Source organism: Otolemur garnettii, unplaced genomic scaffold (genome assembly GCF_000181295.1).
Source record: "Otolemur garnettii isolate 467f Iridium unplaced genomic scaffold, OtoGar3 scaffold00021, whole genome shotgun sequence".
In the NCBI taxonomy this organism is placed as follows: domain Eukaryota; kingdom Metazoa; phylum Chordata; class Mammalia; order Primates; family Galagidae; genus Otolemur; species Otolemur garnettii.
The window spans coordinates 23,001,982-23,022,079 of NW_003852416.1; the positions used below are offsets into that span (position 1 = coordinate 23,001,982).

The following is a 20,098-nucleotide window of genomic DNA, read 5'->3' on the forward strand; positions in this document are numbered from 1 at the left end:
AGTGCTTGGCTATTTTTTGGGTGTAGTTGTCATTATTGTTAGGCAGGCCTGGGTTGGATTCGAACCTACCACCTCTGGTGTATGTGGCTGGTGCCTTAGCCGCTTGAGCTACAGGCGCCAAGCCTATTTTTTTTGTTTTTGTTTTTTTTGAAACAGAGTCTCACTCTGTTGCCCGAGGTAGAATACCGTGGCATCACAGCTCATAGCAACCACAAACTATTGGGCACAAGTGATTCTTTTGCCTCAACCTCCCAAGTAGCTGGGACTATAGGCATGTACCACTACACTTGGCTAGTTTTTCTATTTTTATTTATTTTATTTCTTTGAGATAGTCTCACTTTGTCACCCTGGGTAGAGTGCCATAGCATCATCAAAACTCACAGCAACCTCAAACTCCTGGACTCAGGCAATCCTCTTGCCTCAGCCTCCCAAGTAGCTGGGACTACAGGTGCCTGCCACGACACCTGGCTAGTTTTTCTATTTTTAGTAGAGACAGCATTTCACTCTTGTTTAGGCTGGTCTCAAACTCCTGAGTTCAAGCAATCTACCCACTTTGGCCTTCCAGAGTGCTAGGATTACAGGCATGAACCACCACACTTGGCTAATAACCTTGAGTAGCTTAACATCCTCACCAAGTCTCAGTATTTTCATCCATAAAATGGGAATTTTTTTTCAGTTTTGTCTTCCTAACAGGATTGCTGTGGGGATCAAATCATATATACTACTTGAGAAAGCACTTTGAAAACCACAAAATGCTGAGCAAAGCAAGGAATGGTTAGTTTTTTTAATTACAGAGAATGACATCTGATTCTGCAAGCACTTGGCTAACTTGACTCTCTATGCCTCTTTTCCTTTGGGACTAATTCAAAGTCTGCAGATCTATGACACTCTTTTCTTCAAGTCCCTGGCATTTGGGAGTTGGACAGTGGAGGTCTGCTCTGGGAGGAGGAGGAAACAACAATATTTGCATTCTTCTTATGTTTCTCTTTAGGAACACAATCTTGGCTGAGGTTCTACTGCCTGCAGCACACTCAGCCCTCAACAACATTCAGTGCTTATTTACTGTGCACCTACTATGTACCAAGCACTTTCATCCAAGATGATACACTCACATAACTCCTAGGTGTGAAGGTGAATGGAGAAGGGGACAGCAACAGAAATGGAAGGCAGTGGCTACAGTCCTCAGAGCTGGGTAGACTTCACAGCTGACCTCCCAGCTTCTTTCTAAGGGTGGGGTAAAGTGCTGGGTAAGGCTCACAGCACAAAGGAATGAGCAGTGAGTGCTGAAATTCAAGTCTAAGTCCTTAGCTGAGTTCTAACTCTGCTTCTTCTCAGCATCATGACCACCAGCAATTTACTTTCCTGACCATCAGCTTTCCTATACAAAAAAAATTTTGAAAAAGCTGGATATGGGCTGGGTGCAGTAGCTCACATCTGTAAATCTAGCACTCTGGGAGGCTGAGGTGCGTGGACTGCCTGAGCTAAGGAGTTCAAGACCAGCCTGAGGGAGAGTGAGACCCTGTCTCTAAAAAACAGCCAGGCATTATGGCAGGTGTCTGTAGTCCCAGCTACCTGGGAAGCTGAGGCAAGAGGATGGCTTGAGCTCAAGAGTTTGAGGTTGCTGTGAGCTATGATGCCACAGCACTCTACCATGGGCAACAAGGTGAAACTCTGTCTCCAAAAAAAAAAATAATAATAATGATAAAATAAAATAGAAAATAAAAGAAATAAAACGCTGGACATGGGCGGTGCCTGTGGCTCAAAGGACGCCAGCCCCATATGCTTTGACGTGGCAGTTTCAAACCCAGCCCCGGCCAAAAACTGAAAAAAAAAAAAAAGCTGGACATGGTTGCATATACCTGCAGCCCCAACTACTGGGGAGGCTGAGGCAGGAGGATTCCTTGAGCCCAGGAGTTCAAGTCTGCAGTGAGCTATGATCACATCACTGTACTCCAGCCTGAGCAGTAGAGAGCCTGTCTCTAAAATAAGATAAAATAAAAACAAAACAAAACAAAAAAACAAGTGTTCTGTCCTTCCCTATCCAACAAGGATAAGTTGTACAGTTGCCAAAAGCTTAGGCTCAGAGATCAGACTACCTGGGTTCCAGACTTGGCCGGGCAGTTTACAAGCTGCGTGGCCTTAGGCAGCAGATGTTACCTTTCTCAGTTTCTTCATCTGTACAAAGGTGATAATAGTATCTACCCACAGGGTGGGTGTGAGGATTAACCCAGATACTGCATGTGATGTTCTTGGCATGAAACAAACAACACCCCACAAAGGTGAGCTGCTGCTAATTGCATCTCTTTGTGTCCTTAAAAACAACAAAACTCCAAGTCCAGGGGCTAAGATTCAGGCTGCTTGGTGACTGGCTGCCTTGGCTTGAGCTCTGAGGAATGAGTGCACCATTCACCCTTCGCTCCTGGTACCAGCCTCCTAGAAGACATAGGTATAAACAAGGAGCCATCTCCACCCCCTCCCAATCCCCCTACCCTATACCTTACAGAGGGTACTCCAGCTCTTTTCCTGAGAGGTTCCCCTTTCTGAGGGCAGTAAGGGATAGGAGTTGAGGGGCTGAGGTTAGTCAGAGGTGTGGGTGCACACTGTCACCTTCCTTATGGGATCAGAAAGCAGGAAGAGGTCTTGTCCAGACAGGCTAAGAGAGAAGCACACGGCCTTGAGTAACAAGACACTCTCACCAAGTTGCCATGTCACTATAACACTCCTTACATTTTCCCATCTGAACCATAGCTCTACATATCACAAGCAAAAGGGAGCTGGAAAAAAGTGGCACTCTGAAACAGAGTAAGATAGTATGAACATTCTTTAGGAGCCAGATGACTTATAACAATGCAGAAATGCTTGCTTAACTACAAGCCACCTAGCCATCCAATTGGCCCAACTATTGATCACACAGTTAAAAACTCAGAAGCAAGCAAACTGGTGACTGGCCAGGAAAGATGTCAGACTCCATCTACCCAAGCTCAGGTTCTTCACTCTCTGCAGGATCCCTCAGGCTTCCACTCCACTCTTTCTGTAGGCACAATTCTAAGAAGCACAGCCGCCTGTTTTCCCAGGAATTTTAAGGGGCTACTAAGTGAACCCAGCAGAGATGACTGCTACATGAGAAACCCATTAGGATGGCTATTATAATAAAACAAACCAAAAAACAAACAAACAAAACCTCAGCAAAATAAGTGTTGGTGAAACTGGAATCCTTAAGCACTGTTGGTGGGAATGTAAAATGGTGCAGCTGCTGAGATGATACCTCAAAAAATTAAAAATAGGGCCGAGTGCGGTGGCTTACGCCTGTAATCCTAGCACTCCGGGAGGCCGAGATGGGTAGATTGCCTGAGCTTACAGGTTCAAGACCAGCCTGAGCCAGAGTGAGACCCCATCTCTAAAAAATAGCCAGGCATTGTAATGGGTGCCTATAGTCCCAGTTACTTGGGACGCTGAGGCAAGAGAATCGCTTGAGCCCAAGAGTATGAGGTTGCTGTGAGCTGTGACGCCACAACATTCTACCAATGCTGACAAAGTAAGACTCTGTCTCAAAAAAAATAAAATAAAATAAAAATAGAATGACCATTTGATCCAGTAATTCCATTTCTTGGTATATACCCCAAAGAACTGAAAACAGGGACTCTAACAGTTATTTGTACACCTGTGTTCATGGCAGCATTATTCATACTAGCCAAAATGTGGAAGCAATCCAAGTGTCCATCTATGGTAGAATGGATAAACAAAACATGGTGTGTGTGTATAAACACAATGGAATATTATTCAGCCTTAAAAAGGAAGGAAATTCTGACATGCCACAAGAAGGACCTTGATGACATTATGCTAAGTGAAATAAGTTACAAGTTTTCCAGTTACAAAAGGAGAAATATTGCATGATTCCACTTACATGAGGCACTCAGAGTGGGTCAAATTCATACAGACAAAAAGCAGAGTGTTAGTTGCCAAGGGTTGGGGGAATGGGGGAACAGGGAGTTATTATTTAGCAGGTATAGAGTTTCCGCTGAGGAAAATGAAAAAGCTCTGGAGATGAATGGTGGTGATAGTTGTACAAGAATGTGGATGTACTTAGGCTACAGATCAGTATACTTGGGCAGTGCCTGTGGTTCAAAGGAGTAGGGCGCTGGCCCCGTATGCTGGAGGTAGCAGGTTCAAACCCAGCCCTGGGCAAAACTGAAGAAAAAAAAAAAAAGGAGCAGTATACTCAAAAATGGGTAAGATTGTAAATTTTATGTTATATATACAGTAGAACCTCCATAGTTAACCACTTTCCTACCCTTGACCACTTTATGATGACCTAATTTTCACAGACTGGACATGCACCACATGTACATATCAGTACAGTAGGCCTAGTTCCTTTTGTTGACCTCCTCCATAAGTTGAACAGTTTGTTACAGTCCCGTGGATGGTCAACTAATAGAGGTTCTACTGTATTTAAACACAATTTTTTTAAAAGAGAATGAAAAAAGTGACCACTGCCTACCAGGGAAAAGATAGAGCAACAATTATGGGTGGAAACATGAACCCCAAAAAGCACAGCAACCGAGAGCACTAGTTAGGGCCCACTGCCCTAAAGTCTTGCCTGTCCAGAGGCCTTACGCTATTATAAGAACAGTAACTGACCAGACAAGATAGACTCTTCCCATTTGGAGCCTGGAACAGAACGTAAGAGCTTCTCCCCAGCATCAACTTTGCTGCTTGGGACCCTTAGGGAAGGTATTCTTGGAATGGGCTCTCTCCAGCAATTTCCTCCTGCCTGCCACTCATTCATTCCCCTACTCCTACTATCTTCTTCTAGAGATAAGGCTTTTGTGGTCTCCACTTCCACCAAGCAGGTGCTATCCACATACAGGTATGAACTCAATGACCCTGAGTCCCAAAGAGCAGGTTATTCACGCTCTGTATATTTTGCTCAGAAGTATAGCATCCATTTCAGAAAGATTCCCATCCAAAAATAGTTTTTAAACATTTCTTTTATAGTTTTGCTTCTTTAAAAGAGTAAGCTTCAATCAATGATCTGGTGGGAAGACATCACTGGCTATGGCTTTTGTAAAAATCCTGAAGCTTGGAATAATAGAAACTTTCTAAGTTCACAAACTCTCTTTTCATCCAGGGTCTCGCTTGATTCTTATGACCTCTCTGAGAGGTGAGCAGGGTGGCAATCACCCCATTGTGTAAGTAGGGAAACTGAGGCTCTGAAAGATCAGGAGGTTTGTCCCAAGTCACACAAGTTAGGAAGGCACAGAGACATTGGCTTCATTTCCTACCAAAGCCAGAGGAGACCCTGGGTTGGGACCTCACATTAGGGTAGACTGTGAAGCCATGAAAGTAATTTTAAAAATGCTGTTAGCTTATTTTATCCCCATAATATCTCTCTGAAGTAAAGTGAAAATACTATCTTCTTTTTTATAGAGAATCAACCAAGCCAAAACAAATGACCTGTCCACGACTGTCGAAGAAAGTCGAAGTAGATGACTCCTTCCCTTTTGAATATACTTGACAGGTACCACTTCCCGACAATATCTTGACCTTAACACACTCACAGCTTAAAGAAGCCCATGCAGTTTTTATATAGGTTGCACCACATTTCTGTGAACTTGGCAGGGGATACATTTGCCTTTGTTCTCCTTCTAATAGCTGGGTGGAAAAAAAAGAGGTTAAAGAAATCTTTAGGTTCTTTTTCAGCTCTAAAATTCTATGATTCTAAAAATTCTCCAGCAAGTTGACGGGTCTATAGAACCTGACTTCCTGCCTCATAGTCTATCAGACCACTCCATCCCTATCTTGCAAGTAAGGACTACAAACACCACGTGCACCTGGGAGAGGGGTCCACTCTGACACAGATGCACACACACAAAATGACAGCAAAGTGCTCCTGCCTGGTTAGAACCCTTTATTCTGCTTTCCTGCTTCAGCCCCAGTAGCTACTAGCAAGAGGCTCCCAAACCACAGCAAATCATACATATTCCAGGTATCTGAGAACTTACCCAAGTCTGGGGCAAAGAAGCCAATCTCAGGGACAGAACACCACTCAGATGTAGTTTAAGCCCCTAATACCCATCAAAGATCAATCAAGCGTGCCCATTCCTATCTTGTATAGACCTTGCCAACTCTGTTTATACAAACTAGTTTCATCCAGTAAATATTTATTAGGCACCTACTATATGTCAGGCACTGCTCATAAACAAATAGAAATCTCTGATCACATGGAGTAACAGGAGACAGCCAATGTCAGGTGACGACACCCACTGTGCAGAAAAATAACACAAGGAAGGGAGGTAGATAATGCTGAGAGCAAGTGGTAGAGGAAAGGGGATCAATTTTAAATAGGGTGGTCTGGGAGGGTTTGATTCCATAAATAGGAGACTGGGCTGAGGAAAAGAGGGACCAATTCAGATATTAGGGGCTTATCAGGAGGAAAGAGCATGAGATGGCTTAAGGAAGGTGAGCAGGCCAAAGTCATACCATGTCTTGTGGGCCAATACAAGGAGTCTGCATGAGATGAAGAGTCACAGCAGGTTTGCACAGAGAAGTAACAAAATCTGACTTACAGTTCAGCATCACTCTGGCTGCTGTGATGGAAATAGTCTGTCGGGAGACAAGGGAGGAAGCAGGAAGATCAGTTAAGAGGCTGAAGATAGCTCAGACCAGGGTGAAAGTGGTAGAGATGTTGAGAGTCAGGCTAGGGACATATTTGAGGCAAAGCTAACAGGATTTATTGATTAAATGGTTGTGGGAAATGAGAGAAAGGGAAGAGTAAGAGATGACTCTAGAGCTTCGGGGACCTGATCAACTGGAAGGATGGAATCATTGTGAACTGAGATGGGAGTGACTTTGGAAGGAGCAGGGGTAGGAGTGGGGGTTCATTCTGTTTTGAACATGTGAAACTGAGAAGCATTTTAGATATCAGATATGTTGAGTAGGCAGCAGAATATACAAGGCTGGAGTTGAAGAAGATGGGCTGAAATTATAAATGTGGGAGTCACACCAGTATACATAATAATACTTAATTGTATGTATGATCATGTATAATTTGCATGACTGTGTGTTTGTCTGTTCCCCCCAAAGACTGGAAGCTCCATGGGGCCAAGAGCCATGTCTGTTCACAGCCAGCAGAGTGCTTGGCACACAATAAATATTTACTAAGCAAATGGAGAAATTGCCCAATTACTCCCTCAAGAATAGCCACACAGCCCACACAACAAGAAGCAGACTCTCTTGCAACCATACTGTCAAGCCCAACCAGCCCAAAACAGGGATCTGGGTCTGTCCACCCCGAGCTTGAGATTCCAGAACGTAAGTGGATACGCCTGGCACATCACCGAGTCAGATATTTGGGTTTCAGCCCTGCCACATTCTCAAAGGGTGGAGCTGGGCAAGAGATGTGCCTATTCCACCACCTCCATTTTTCCCTGGAGTGACTGGGGGAAAGGCTGCTTTACCCAGTTCATGCGCACAGATTTTTATCTACCTGGGGTATATGTGTAGGATGGCAGGAGCCCCCCAAGTATTCTCTGAAGAAAGTAAAGACTATGCAGCACCTGAAAGAAAGGAATACAGACCTACTGGGGATGCATTAAGAATAACAACCAAGGCAGCGCCCGTGGCTTAAAAGGGTAGGGCACCGGTCCCATATGCCGGAGGAGGCAGGTTCAAACTCAGCCCTGGCCAAAAACTGCAAAAAAAAAAAAAAAAAAAAAGAATAGCAATCAAAAAATTTTTAAAAGAGTGACAATGAAAACCTGATGCAATAAGAGGCTTACCTAATCCTTCTTCCTAATGCAAGAATCTCTGACCAGTGGGTACTATGTCTCTTAACCCATCAGGTGACTAAGAGGACAAAACTGAGCATAAGGACAAAGCGTAGCATTACAAGACATAAGATTTCATCTCAATAACTTTCCAGTTTTTATTGCCTTTGTGAAGATGAGAAAACAGCTCTAATGATCTTGTATAACCCTTTCCCCTTCTGAGGTATAAAAGTGTGACCCAGAGAGATTTGAAGACTTGCCCAAGATTAGAATTCAGGTTCTAGCTCTCTGCTGAGGGTTTCTTCCCATCACATCAGTAACAAGGGAAAGGTAAGAGTTACAGTGGGAGCTGGGGAAGTTTTAGGCATTACAACATAAAACTATGTCCTTATTAAAGGGTAAGCTGCAGATGTTACAGGAATGCCAGCTGCACACTGTGAAGTTAAGAAGGATTCCTTCCTATGTACCAAATTTGTCATCCTACAGAGTTCCCCTTAGCTTTAGACTTTATGAATAAAGCTATTCATAGTAAGCCACACAGAATTAAAATAATGATACATTAACAGGTTAAAAAATGGAGGTATATGAAAAATTCAGATGGTAGGAGCAAGTTGGATTAGCTTTCTAAATTTGACAAATATTGAGTTCTTCCTCTGTACAAGTCACTATGCTAATTGCTGAGTATGGATATGCATGGCTATATGAGTGAGTGAAAGAGACACACACACAGAAGGATAAGATAGAACCCAGGTCTTCAAGGCTTACAATGTAGCTGCTGATAAAAGACTGCAAACATCCAAGACTTGACTAATAATACAGAGTAGATAATTATTAAGTAAGTGCCATAGATAATGTGTCTGCAGTGCTCAGAAGGCACAATCACTTCTACTGGCAGGGGAGGGAAGTGGTGGATTTGTTAAGCTAGGTGCTTCACGAAAGATAGGGATTTGAGATGAACCTTGAAAGGAAGAAAAGCTCTTGATAAGAAGAAAAAGGCAAGAGCAAACACTGGTCGCCTTAATGTCAGGAAAGGTAATGAAATCAGTCTTAACAGAAAAGGACTAGATCAAACTTCTTCAACCTTGAAAGTTAAAGTTCTTGTAGTAGTGGGAATCCACAGAAAGATTTTGAACACAGAACTACAGGATTTGGAACAGATTAATTCAACAAACATCCTCTGGGTAGACTACTATGTGCAGGTGTTGGATGATGACTGAAGACAAAGTTGGAGGGAACACACTTCAGCCAGGGAGAAGAGCTGGACTTGAGAGACAGGGGATGAAGTGAAGTGGCAAGGGGCAAGTCTTCAGGATCTGTAGAAAGAAGAACCAGTAGGCCTGACTGTCTGGGTGACAGAGGATGAGGAGGCAGAGAAAATCCTTGGAGAGAATTCCTCAAAGTCTAAAATCAGGCAGCTGGAGGAACCTAAGAGTGAAGAAGGGCAGCTGGTGGTCAGGGAGAAATAAAGAGCTTGATTTTAAAGGTGCTGAATCTACGAATATCTTTATCATAGCATGCAGTGCACATTCGGAGATGTGGTCCCAGGGCCAGGAAGAGAAGTAATTGAAGATTAAGCATAGGGGTCTTCCCAGTGGACAAAGTGATGTAGGACAAAGCGAGATTTCTCTGGGAGGGAGTGTATTGAGAAAAAAGAATGTCAAATGGAACCAAAGCTGTGTCCATTTCTAGGTGGCGATGTAGGGGTGTTGTGAGGGAGGAAAACCAAGATAGTCTGATACCAAGAAAGGAAGGAGAGGGTTGTCAACAGCAAAAAATGCTACATAATCACTTACGAGGACCTAGCATGAGTATTTATTGAACAAATGAATGAATGAAAGCCCTTGGGTTTAAGACTAGTTTTTCCTCAGCAGAAGAACCTCCAGTGCTGCCTTGAGACAAGAGGATTTCACTGTTGAGTTTCACTTCATTCTTCCCATAAAAATATGTTTCTTCCTCCACAAGTCATCCTGTCTACCACACAGACATCCTTTCCTACTTCCCCCATGTTCCCCTCATCCACCTACCTAGCCATAGAGCAACACACCTTTGGTGTCAAAGGAGACAGGAAACTCCAACTAGAGTTTCCACTTCATTAACAATTCTGCCTGTGGCTCCTCTTACAAAAAGGATATGTGGCAATGGGGTGGGAGAGGAGACTGGGTTGGCGCCTCAGTTGTGCTAGTAAACTAGCTGTGTGCCTTTACACAAGATGCTCAACTTCTCTGGATCCAGGCTTTTACACAGAGAAGGTAGGTCTGTCTGGAATACAGAGAAGTTTTCTAAGTCCCTTTAAACTCTAAAGTCTACAATTTTATCATTCTCAGAAAGTCCTTGCAACACCCTCAAAGAAGGAAGTGAGTACAAGACCCAGAAAAATGACCGCCAGACATCTTCCCGGGGCGAAACGCCAGGATAGGAGGGGTGTACTAAGAAAGTGAGGAGGTTTTGTCCGGACCTCGCACTTCGCCAGAGAGCGGATCCCATTCCCAAGGCTGGCCAGGATCCCAACAAACCCGGGGGCGACTTTCACCCAGCACCCCACCTTTTCTAGATTCCCAGACGCTTGGGAGGATCTAAAAACCCCTGCGGGAAAAATAAAGATTTCTTTCCCAGAGTCCTGCGCTGCTCTTGCAAGTCGGATTCCGGCAGACACGATCAGCAGCCCGATAATGACACAGGCTTTGGAAGGAGTGACTGTTCTTGCTTCGCTCGCTCCAAGTTCTGGGGACGCCTGGCTATCCGCACCCGTGCCCCGACGGACCGGCGTCTGACCCCGACCCAAGCTGCCAGGCCAGCGGCCCCTGGCCCTGGGCCCTCCTCCCTCCGTCGCCTGGCTGCGGTCTGCAAACATTTCCTGCCCCCACCCCCACTAGGAGGTCCCCAGCTGGACCGAGTTGGTCTCGCAACCGGCTCAGGGCTCGCAGTTGCCCCGACTTGGCTCCCCCGGCCACCCAGTGCTGGGGAGGGGCCCCGTCTGGTCGCGGAGCAGCCCATCGAGGAAGCCCAAACGCTAGAAGCCGTGGGAGGTCGCTCTGGCAGCCCAGAGCTCGGGCCAGGAGAGGAACAACTGGCACGGTGCCCGAGGCCCTGCTCTCTTCTCCGTCGTTACCTGCTCGCTTGCGGGGGTGTCCCGGGGCAGCTGGCCTCTCCCGGCGCTGTCTCCCCACGCAGTTGCCCATGCTGGCTCCTCAGCTGGTCCCCATGCACCGGAGCCGGCAGGGTGGTCGGCTGCTCCGCGATCCTGCCCCGGACGGCGGCGTCCCGGGTCAACGGCTCTGGACGCCCGGCATCGGCGCTCCCTGATCTCCCCTCGGGAGCGCGCTCTGCCCCAGCGCAGGCTTCGCCAAAACTTTGCCGGCAAGGGGAGAGAGGGAGGTGGCTGACTCCCCAGAACAGTCCCAGGTGGCCGGCCCAGGGGGGCCCGCGACGGTGCCCGGACGGAGACCAGCTCCGCTGGAGGGGCGGAGAGAGGGGGCGGGCACCGCTGCAGCTACTCAGGGCTAGCTCGGGGCTCCCGGCTGGGGCCAGCCCCCCGGAGCCTGTCACTCACCTGCCTAACCCCGCCCCAGCCCGGCCCCACTCCCTTCCGCCAGCTCGTGGTGCCTGAGCCGCCACCACCACCCGCCCCAGGTGCGCATGTGACCACCGGCACCGCCCCCCAGTACTGGGCCTGATTTTCTCATTGGCTTCCCCCAGGGTATGTACCGCCCCTCGGCCCCACCCAACCAGGTGCCCGGCCCACTGCTGGTCTCCTAGGGAGCCAGGCCGGGAATTATTCGCCCTCAATAGCCCAGGGCTGCGTGCCCAGCAGCCGCCTTCCCTCCCCTCGCCCAGCAGCCGATTCCAGGCCACGCCCATAAGGGAGGGGCCATCCAGTCCCTCTGTGGAACTGCCAAGCAAGGAGCCGGCAGGCACGTGATATATAGAGCGCCCCGCCCCCTTAGCCTGCGTCAGGCGATTGGTTCAGGAGGCGCCTGCGCGAAGAGGCTCTTTTCGTGCCACTGCCTACTTCCCCTCCCCCGGTCTCTAGTTCGCGTCATGGCTGCCGCCGCCACTCTGGAGACGGCGGCGCCTAGGGGCGCCCTGTGGGGCCTCGTGCAAGACTTTGTCATGGGTCAGCAGGAGGGCTCCGCTGACCAGGTGGCTGCAGGTACGGCAGACATCGCTGCGCGGCTTCTGCCTGGGGGCCGACAGGAGGGAGCGGCCTCAGCACAGGCGCCGGGCGGGAAGACAGGGGCAGCAGCGGTGACTTTAAGCCTTAAGGTCTTAGGGATGGTTGGTGAGCACTGCAAGCTTCAGAGCCATAACAAGTTGGAGAGTCGCCTGTATCTTCCTTAAAGCCATTTTACACTCCTCATCTCCCTGTAGCCAAAGATAGAGAATCATTACATTTTACAGACGAGGAAACTGAGGCCCTGTGAAGGCAAGAGACTTGTGCAGGGCTTACTAACCAACCAGGAGGTGGGGAGTGGGGAGCTGGCACTCGGACCCAGGTGTTCAGGTCCGAACCAGGCGCTCACGCCTGAAACCACGTTGTGAGGAAGATGCACTTCAGCGGCATCCGCTCCGGTCGCGTGGCATCTTGGGAGTGGCCAGGCAGCCTGGCTGTGACTGGCTGTTAATCGCAGAGAATAGGAGAGGAGCCAGTCTAGAGGGAATTGGAAATGTTCTGCGTATTCACCTTAAGACTTTCCATTGTTTCTTGGTAAAGTTCTTGATTAATGTGATTCATGATTTTTTTTATGTGGAGTTTGTTTTTATCTTTTTCCCAGATCTCCAGTTTCCTGCTTTTTGACCGGTTTAGGGATTTCATAGTTATGATAGCTTATCTAAGATTTGAATAAAGCAAACTCCAGGCTTCCTTGGAATTCTGAGACTTCGCTCTTTTAGAAAAAAAAATCTACTAAAATGTTATTGAACGTTACTCGGGTTTCATTAATAGAGTGTAAAATGATCTCGTGGTTACAGATGAGTTTTTTAAGCGTTTATTTTTGGAAATGTTGCATGCTTGGGGAGAACATAAAGGACTCATTTTCTCTTGCAAATTGAACATTAACTGTTAGAATGTGTAAGAAATGAATAGTGTGCTAGGTCTGGTGGCTCACGCCTGTCATCCTAGCACTTTGGGAGGCCGAGATGGGCAGATTGCTTGAGATCAGGAGTTTGGGACCAGCCTGAGCAAGTGGGAGACCCGTGTCTGAAAACAGCCCAGCGTGGTGGCAGGCGCCTATAGTCTCAGCTTGGGAGACTGAGGGAAGACAATCGCTTAAGCCCAAGAGTTTGAGGTTGCTGTGAGCCGTGACGGTGACAAAGTAAGACTCTCAAAAGAAAGAAATAAATTAATGGTGAATCTGCTAGAAAGATAATACTTTGATTCTGAACAGTATTCTTTTTTCATTCACTAATTCCATTATTGAACACATTCTCCAAACATGAGGCAAAGCAATAGAAATAGAAATACAAATTAGATTAGGTCTGTGCCCACTAGGAACTTAGCAGTGTGGTGAAAGAGGCAACCATGCTGTAAGAGGTGTGTGCAGGCAGTTGGAGCATCAAGGAGCAAATACCTGGGACTACCACTAAGCTTATCATCTTAGAGTTTTACATAGCATTATCAGTACCTAACAAATACAGTGTGCTATCAATGTCATTTTCCTAGATGTTTTATATGACCAAACATGTAAAGTCTATAAAGAATTTTATAAGGAACACGTGCCCACCACCTAGATCCTACCATTAACACTTTGTTTGATTTTGTTAAAAACTTTCTTTTTAAAAAAATTTTATTTATTAATTTTTTTTTTTTTTGAGACAAAGTCTCACTTTATTGCCCTCAGTGCAATTGCCCTTTATTGCCGTGGCATCACACAGCTCACAGCAACCTTCAACTCCTGGGCTTAGGCCATTCTCTTGCCTCCGCCTCCCAAGCAGCTGGGACCACAGGTGCCTGCCACAACACCCGGCTGTTTTGTTGTTGTTGTTGTTGTAGTTTGGCCTTGGCTGGGTTTGAACCCACCACCCTCTGTATATGGGGCTGGCGCCCTACCCCTGAGCCACAGGTGCCACCCTTAAAAAAACTTTCTATCGGCTTGGTGCCTGTGGCTCAAGTGGCTAAGGCGCCAGCCACATACACCTAAGGTGGCGGATTCAAATCCAGCCTGGGCTCGCCAAACAACAATGATGGCAGCAACCAAAAAAAAATAACCAGGCATTGTGGCGGGTGCCTGTGGTCCCAGCTACTTGGGAGGCAGAAGCAGGAGACTCGCTTGAGCCCAGGAGTTGGAGGTTGCTGTGAGCTGTGATGCCACGGTACTCTACCCAGGGGTATAGCTTGAGGTTCTGTTTCAAAAAAAAAAAAAAACTTTTCAGAGCCACTGTTGTTCTAATGAAAAAGAAAAAGGAATTTTTAATTTTTAATTTTTATGGGTCTGTAGTTGTGTATGTTTATTGGGTACATGTGATATTTTGATACAGGCATACAATATGAATTAATCAAATCAGGGTAATAGTGTATCCATGCCCTTAGGCATTTATTATTTTTTTGTGTTAGAAACATTCTAATTCCACTCTTAGTTACTTTAAAGCATACCCTAACTTGTTGATTCTAGTCAGTTTGTTGTGCTATCCAATATTGTTTATTCTATTTAACTATTTAGGATAGGCTTGGTAGCTCACACCTGTAATTCTCTAGTACTCTGGGAGGCTGAAGTGGGAGGATCGCTTGAGGTCAGGATTTTGAGACCAACCTGAGCCAAGACCCCATCTCTACCAAAAATAGAAAAAAATTAGCCAGGCATGATGGTGTGTGTCTATAGTCTGAGCTCTCAGGAGGCTGAGGCAGGGAGATCGCCTAAGCACAGAAGTATGAGGTTGCGGTGGGCTATGATGATGCTATTGCAATCTAGCCAGGGCAGCAGAGTGAGACTGTCTAGCCTGAGCAAGAGTGAGACTCCATCTTTAAAAAATAGCAGGCATTGTGCCAGGTACCTATAGTCCTAGCTACTTGGGAGGCTGAGGCAAGAGAGTCTGTTCAACCACAGAATTTGAGGATGCTGTGAGCTGTGACTGCCACAGTACTCTACTGAGGGTGACAAAATGAGACTCTGTCTCAAAAGAAAAAAAAAAAAGGTGAGACTGTTGTCTCAAAAATAAATAAATAGGCTTGGCGCCCATAGCTCAATGAGTAGGGCGCCAGCCACATATACCAAGGCTGGCAGGTTTGAGCCCAGCTTGGGCCTGCTAAACAACGACAACTGTGATACAAATAGCCTGGCATTGTGGTGGGCGCCTATAGTCCCAGCTACTTGGGAGACTGAGGCAGGAGAATCGCTTAAGCCCAAGAATTTGAGATTGTGAGCTGTGACGCTACTGGACTCTTTTAAGGGCAACATAGTGAAACTCTGAGAAAAAATAAATAAAACCGATCATATTTTTGCACCCATTAACCACCCCCATTTTGTCTCCCTGCCCCACTATCCTTCCCAGCCTCTGGTCTCTATCTCAATGAGATCAATTGTTTTTAACATTTAGTGCCCACATAATGAGTGAGAACATGTGAAAATTTGTCTTTCTGTGCTTGGCTTCTTATCACTTAACATAATGTTCTCCATTTCCATCCATATTGTTGCAAATGGCAGGATTTCATTTTTTATGGCTATATAATACATAATATTTCCATATGTGTATGGTATCACAGTTTCTTTATCCATTTATCCATTGGTAAACACTTAGGTTGAGTCCAAATCTTGGCTATTGTGAACAGTGTTCCAGTAAACATGGGAGTGCAAGTATCTTTTCAATATACTGAATTACCTTTTTTTTTCTTCTTCTTGAGACAAAGTCTCACTCTGTTGCCCTGGGTAGAGTGCCATGGCATCATTGTAGCTCATAGCAACCTTAAACACTTGGGCTCCAGAGATCTCCCTGTCTCAGCCTCCAAGTAGCTAGAACTACAGGCACCCACTATGATGCCTGGCTAGTTTTCCTATTAGTAGAGATAGGGTCTTCAAGCTGATCTCAGAGCTCCTTAGCTCAAGCAATCCACACTAGACGTCCAGCCCTGAATTACCTTCTTTTGAATATATACCTAGCAGTGGGATTGCTAGGTCATACGGTAGTTCTATTTTTTAGTTTTTTGAGAAATCTCCATACTGTTCTCCTTAGTGATTGTACTAATTTACATCCCCACCAGCAGTGTTAAGGGTTACCCTCTGCCATTAACATTTTAATATAACTTGCTTTAGCATATATCAGTCTATTCATTTAAATTGCAGATACCAGCACACTTAACCTCTAAATCAGCGGTTCTCAGCCTGTGGGTCGTGACCACTTTGTAACAATGAAATACATCCTACATATTAGATATTTACATTACATTCATAACAGAAGCAAAATTACAGTTATGAAGTAGCAACAAAAATAATTTTATGGTTGGGGGTCACTACAACATGAGGAACTGTATTAAAGAGTCGCTCCGTTAGGAGGCATTAGGAAGCTTGAGAACCACTGCTGTAAATACTTTGGCATGCATATCATTGACTAGAGTTTGTTTATGGTTTATTTAGGTGTAAAATATAAATGAAGTATATAAATTTTAAGCTCTTAAGCCTGCATTTACTGATTTTGACAAATGCATAAATCTGTACAATCTAACCCCGACCAAGATACAGAATGTTATTGTATCAGTGTCCTTTGAACTAATCTCTCACATTTATACATTATGAAAGCAGTAATTTTGGATTTTTTCAGATTTGAAATACACTTTGAAAAGAAAGCTTAAATAAGGACTGCTAAATTCTTGTAAACATTTTTTGTAAAATTTACCAGTACATTTTTATTTATGCCTAAAAAATGGCCTAAGCCATATCTAATTTAGCATAGTTCTGCTAAGATTCTGAAACACTGTTATAATATAACCCTCCAAAGAAAAGAAGGTGGATATAGGAATAGTAACAGATAAAGTTGAAAAAGTTTGGTGAGGTTGGATTATACATAACTTGGACTCCAGGCAGAGTGATTTGAATGACCTGTAGGTAACAGGAGTCACTGTAAATCCTTGAACAAAGGCCCAAATGAAAGTGAATTTGAGAAGGATTAAGTTAGTATGCTCAATCTTAGATCACAGCCCTAGGTAGAATTGTTGAAGGTAACACAGTTTTTTGTTTGTTTGTTAGTTTTTAGAGACAGAGTCTCACTTTATCTCCCTAGTTAGAGTGCCGTGGCAGCCACACAGCTCACAGCAACCTCCAACTCCTGGGCTTAGGTGATTTTCTAGCTTCAGCCTGCCAGGTAGCTGGAACTACAGGCGCTCACCACAACGCCCGGCTATTTTTTTTGTTGGGGTTTGGCCTGCCCGCCACCCTCAGTATATGGGACTGGCGCCTTACTCACTGACCCACCGGCGCCGCCCACTAGAATAAGATGAGCTTTCTGGGCGGCGCCTGTGGCTCAGTGAGTAGGGCGCTGGCCCCATATACCGAGGGTGGTGGGTTCAAACCAGCCCCAGCCAAACTGCAACAACAACAAAAATAAATAAATAAATAAGATAAAAGATGAGCTTTCTAATCCTTCAGCCCAAATTAAGCTTTGTTAGTGCTCAAGGACCAGCTAGTTCAGCTGTTCAGGAGCAGCCTCTCCTACAAATTGTAAATGCTGAAGGAACACCCCACGATCACACAAGCAGTTACCACAACTTTGTTTTACACCTGGGTTCCTGGTGAAAGTCCTTGTTAGCTATAAAGAAGTGCAAGTGATAGAAGGGAAATGACCTAGCAGTCCAAGGGTTAAGGACCTCTCAAGCAGGCCTGTAGAGGCTGCTACTACCTGGCCTTAGCCATTTTTCTCACCTCTGCCCTGGATCTTTTGTTCCAGGCAGCCACCTTTATTCACTGTTTCCTGAATGCTGGCTTTCACAGTTCCCTCCTCCACTAGCTTTTATCAAGTTAAACCTAGGAGTCAAGGCCCAACTCCTCTCCAAGTATGTCCTGATTACATCTAACACTTAAGATGTAGTTCACACTTATTTCTCAACCACTCATGTATTTAGCAGACTTGTTAGAAGCTGTTTCTATATACATCTCTTACTTTCTACCCTCTTATTTCTACTACCAGAGTCTGGTAGAACTAGCAGAGTCCAGAGTCTGCTGGAACTAGCATAAGTAGGAACACAATAAGAATGACTTAAGGGAATAGAATGAGGGATGTTGAAAGAAGAATCTGTGGAATTTGAGGTCTAGCTAGTTACAAGAGAAAGGGAACTCCAAGTTGACCCCAGAGTTTTGAGACTGAGGATGAGAAAAACAGGAAGTACTTTGTCCAAAAATGGAGGTTGGGAAGGGAGCTGATTTTAGAGAATGTAATTTTTAGACGTGTTGAATTTGCAGGTGATGGATATGATTTTCCCCCCATTCAGTTACTTGGATTTTCCTTCATTTTGGTCTTTATTATATTGTGTTTTTCTACATTTGTGATTCCCTGAGGAGACCACTATCCTGAAACCAAAATACTGTTAAAGAACAGTAAGGCCAGACATGTTGTCTTACGCCTCTAATCCCCAGTCTTTGGGAGGCTGGAGTGGAAGGATCACTTGAAGCCAGGAGTTCAAAACTAGCAACTGAGCAACATAGTGAGACACGCCTCCCCCATCTCCACAAAACATAAAAAAATAGCAGGTGTGGTGGCACATACCTGTATTAGCAGGTGTGCTGGCACATACCTGTAGTCTATACTGGGGAGGCTGAGACAGGAGGATTGCTCAAGTCTAGCCCAGGAATTTGAGGCTACATTGGGCTATGATGACATCACTGCACTCTGGGTGGCACCTGTGGCTCAGTAGGTTGGGCGCTGGCCCCATATACTGAGGGTAGTGGGTTGGCCCCATAATTGAAGGTGCTGTCCCTGGCTAAACTGCAACAAAAAATAGCTGGGCATTCTGGCGGGCACCTGTAGTCCCAGCTACTTGGGAGGCTGAGGCACGAGAATCGCCTAAACCCAGGAGTTGGAGGTTGCTGTGAGCTGTGACACCATGGCTCTCTACTTGGGGCGATAAAGTGAGACACTGTCTCTTAAAAAAATCACCGCACTCTGTCTAAAATAAAACAAACTGTAAAATACAGTTTTGAGAAATGTCTATAACATCATCAGCAGAAAGGGCATTTTTTTTCTTTTTTTTTCAAGACAGAGCCTCAAGCTATCCCCCTGGGTAGAGTACCGTGGCATCACAGCTCACAGCAACCTCCAACTCCTGGGCTCAAGCGAGTCTCCCGCCTCAGCCTCCCAAGTAGCTGGGACCACAGGTGCCTGGCTATTTTTTGGTTGCAGCCGTCATTGTTGTTTTGGTGGGCCCGGGCTGGACTCAAACTGGCCACCTTAGGTGTATGTGGCTGGCATCCCAGCCACTTGAACCACAGGTGCCGAGCCCAGAAAGGGCATTTTTATTTCATCATGAAATATTTGGCGGGGTGGGGGGAGAAGAAGGAGAATTTTAAGAGTTTAGTTGGAACCTAGTCTTGATTGGGACTTTTCTCTCTCTTCTATTCCTTATCCTCCCATCCCACCCCCTCCCTCCCTCTCACTCCCCTTTGGCTGCTACTCTAGATTTTCAAGAGGCTGCAATTCCATCACACAGAGGTCTGATTGTGTACTCTATGTTAATGATTGTATAAATACTCTTTTGACTCCTCAGAGCCCCACACAAACCGATGCCTTGCTAAAGAAAATGTGAGTAGTTAGGAGGTGCTAGTGCATCCATTTTTAGAGAGCCAATCTTGAACATGGAAAATCTTGGACCCACTTATGAAGGGAAAGGAACTTAACACTTAATTTTTCTTTAATACTAATGAAACTACCCTTAGAAAAATTAACTCTTTAGCTTCTTTCATTCCAGGTATTCTGGTTACTCTTAATTTGGGAGAACTTACAGTGTTAAGAGAATTAATCACTTAAAGTTAGTGGCCCATGGTCCATAAACCCAGGAATTTTACTCCTTTCTTGTTACCCCAGTGTCTGTGTGTATCCCTATGGTGATGCTGAACTTACTATACTGTGATCCACTTAAATGTTTTTCTGCTCTAGCAGACTGTGGGTTTCTGGATGTAATTCTCTAGAGTTTTAGGTAAAAACAAACAAAAAACCTCCTGTCTATTTCTGTTGTATGCCCTAACAGTACCTAATTTATAATAGATAGTCAGTAAATGTTGAATGAGAAATAGGCTCCGCGCCTGTGGCTCAAGTGGCTAAGGCGCCAGCCACATACACCTAAGGTGGCGGGTTTGAATCCCCAGCCCAGGCCGCCAAACAACAATAATGGCTGCAACCAAAAAATAGCCGGGCGT

At 45.4% G+C, this 20,098-nt stretch overlaps 2 protein-coding genes across 2 annotated transcripts in view; one reads left to right on the forward strand and one right to left on the reverse strand.

Moving 5' to 3' along the window:
- UBTD1 (ubiquitin domain containing 1) overlaps positions 1–11,281 on the reverse strand; it is a 62,195-nt gene extending 50,914 nt beyond the window's left edge. The window contains exon 1 of the mRNA XM_003787295.2: positions 10,876–11,281. Within this exon, the coding sequence (XP_003787343.1) occupies positions 10,876–10,945 (70 nt within the window). The 5' untranslated portion in view covers positions 10,946–11,281. The remainder of the gene's footprint in view (positions 1–10,875) is intronic.
- A 447-nt stretch (positions 11,282–11,728) lies between these two features.
- The window catches only part of MMS19 (MMS19 homolog, cytosolic iron-sulfur assembly component), a 49,319-nt gene continuing 40,949 nt past the window's right edge, over positions 11,729–20,098 (forward strand). Inside the window, 1 exon segment of the mRNA XM_012803597.2 lies at positions 11,729–11,916. Coding sequence (XP_012659051.1) covers positions 11,805–11,916 — 112 coding nt within the window. The 5' untranslated portion in view covers positions 11,729–11,804.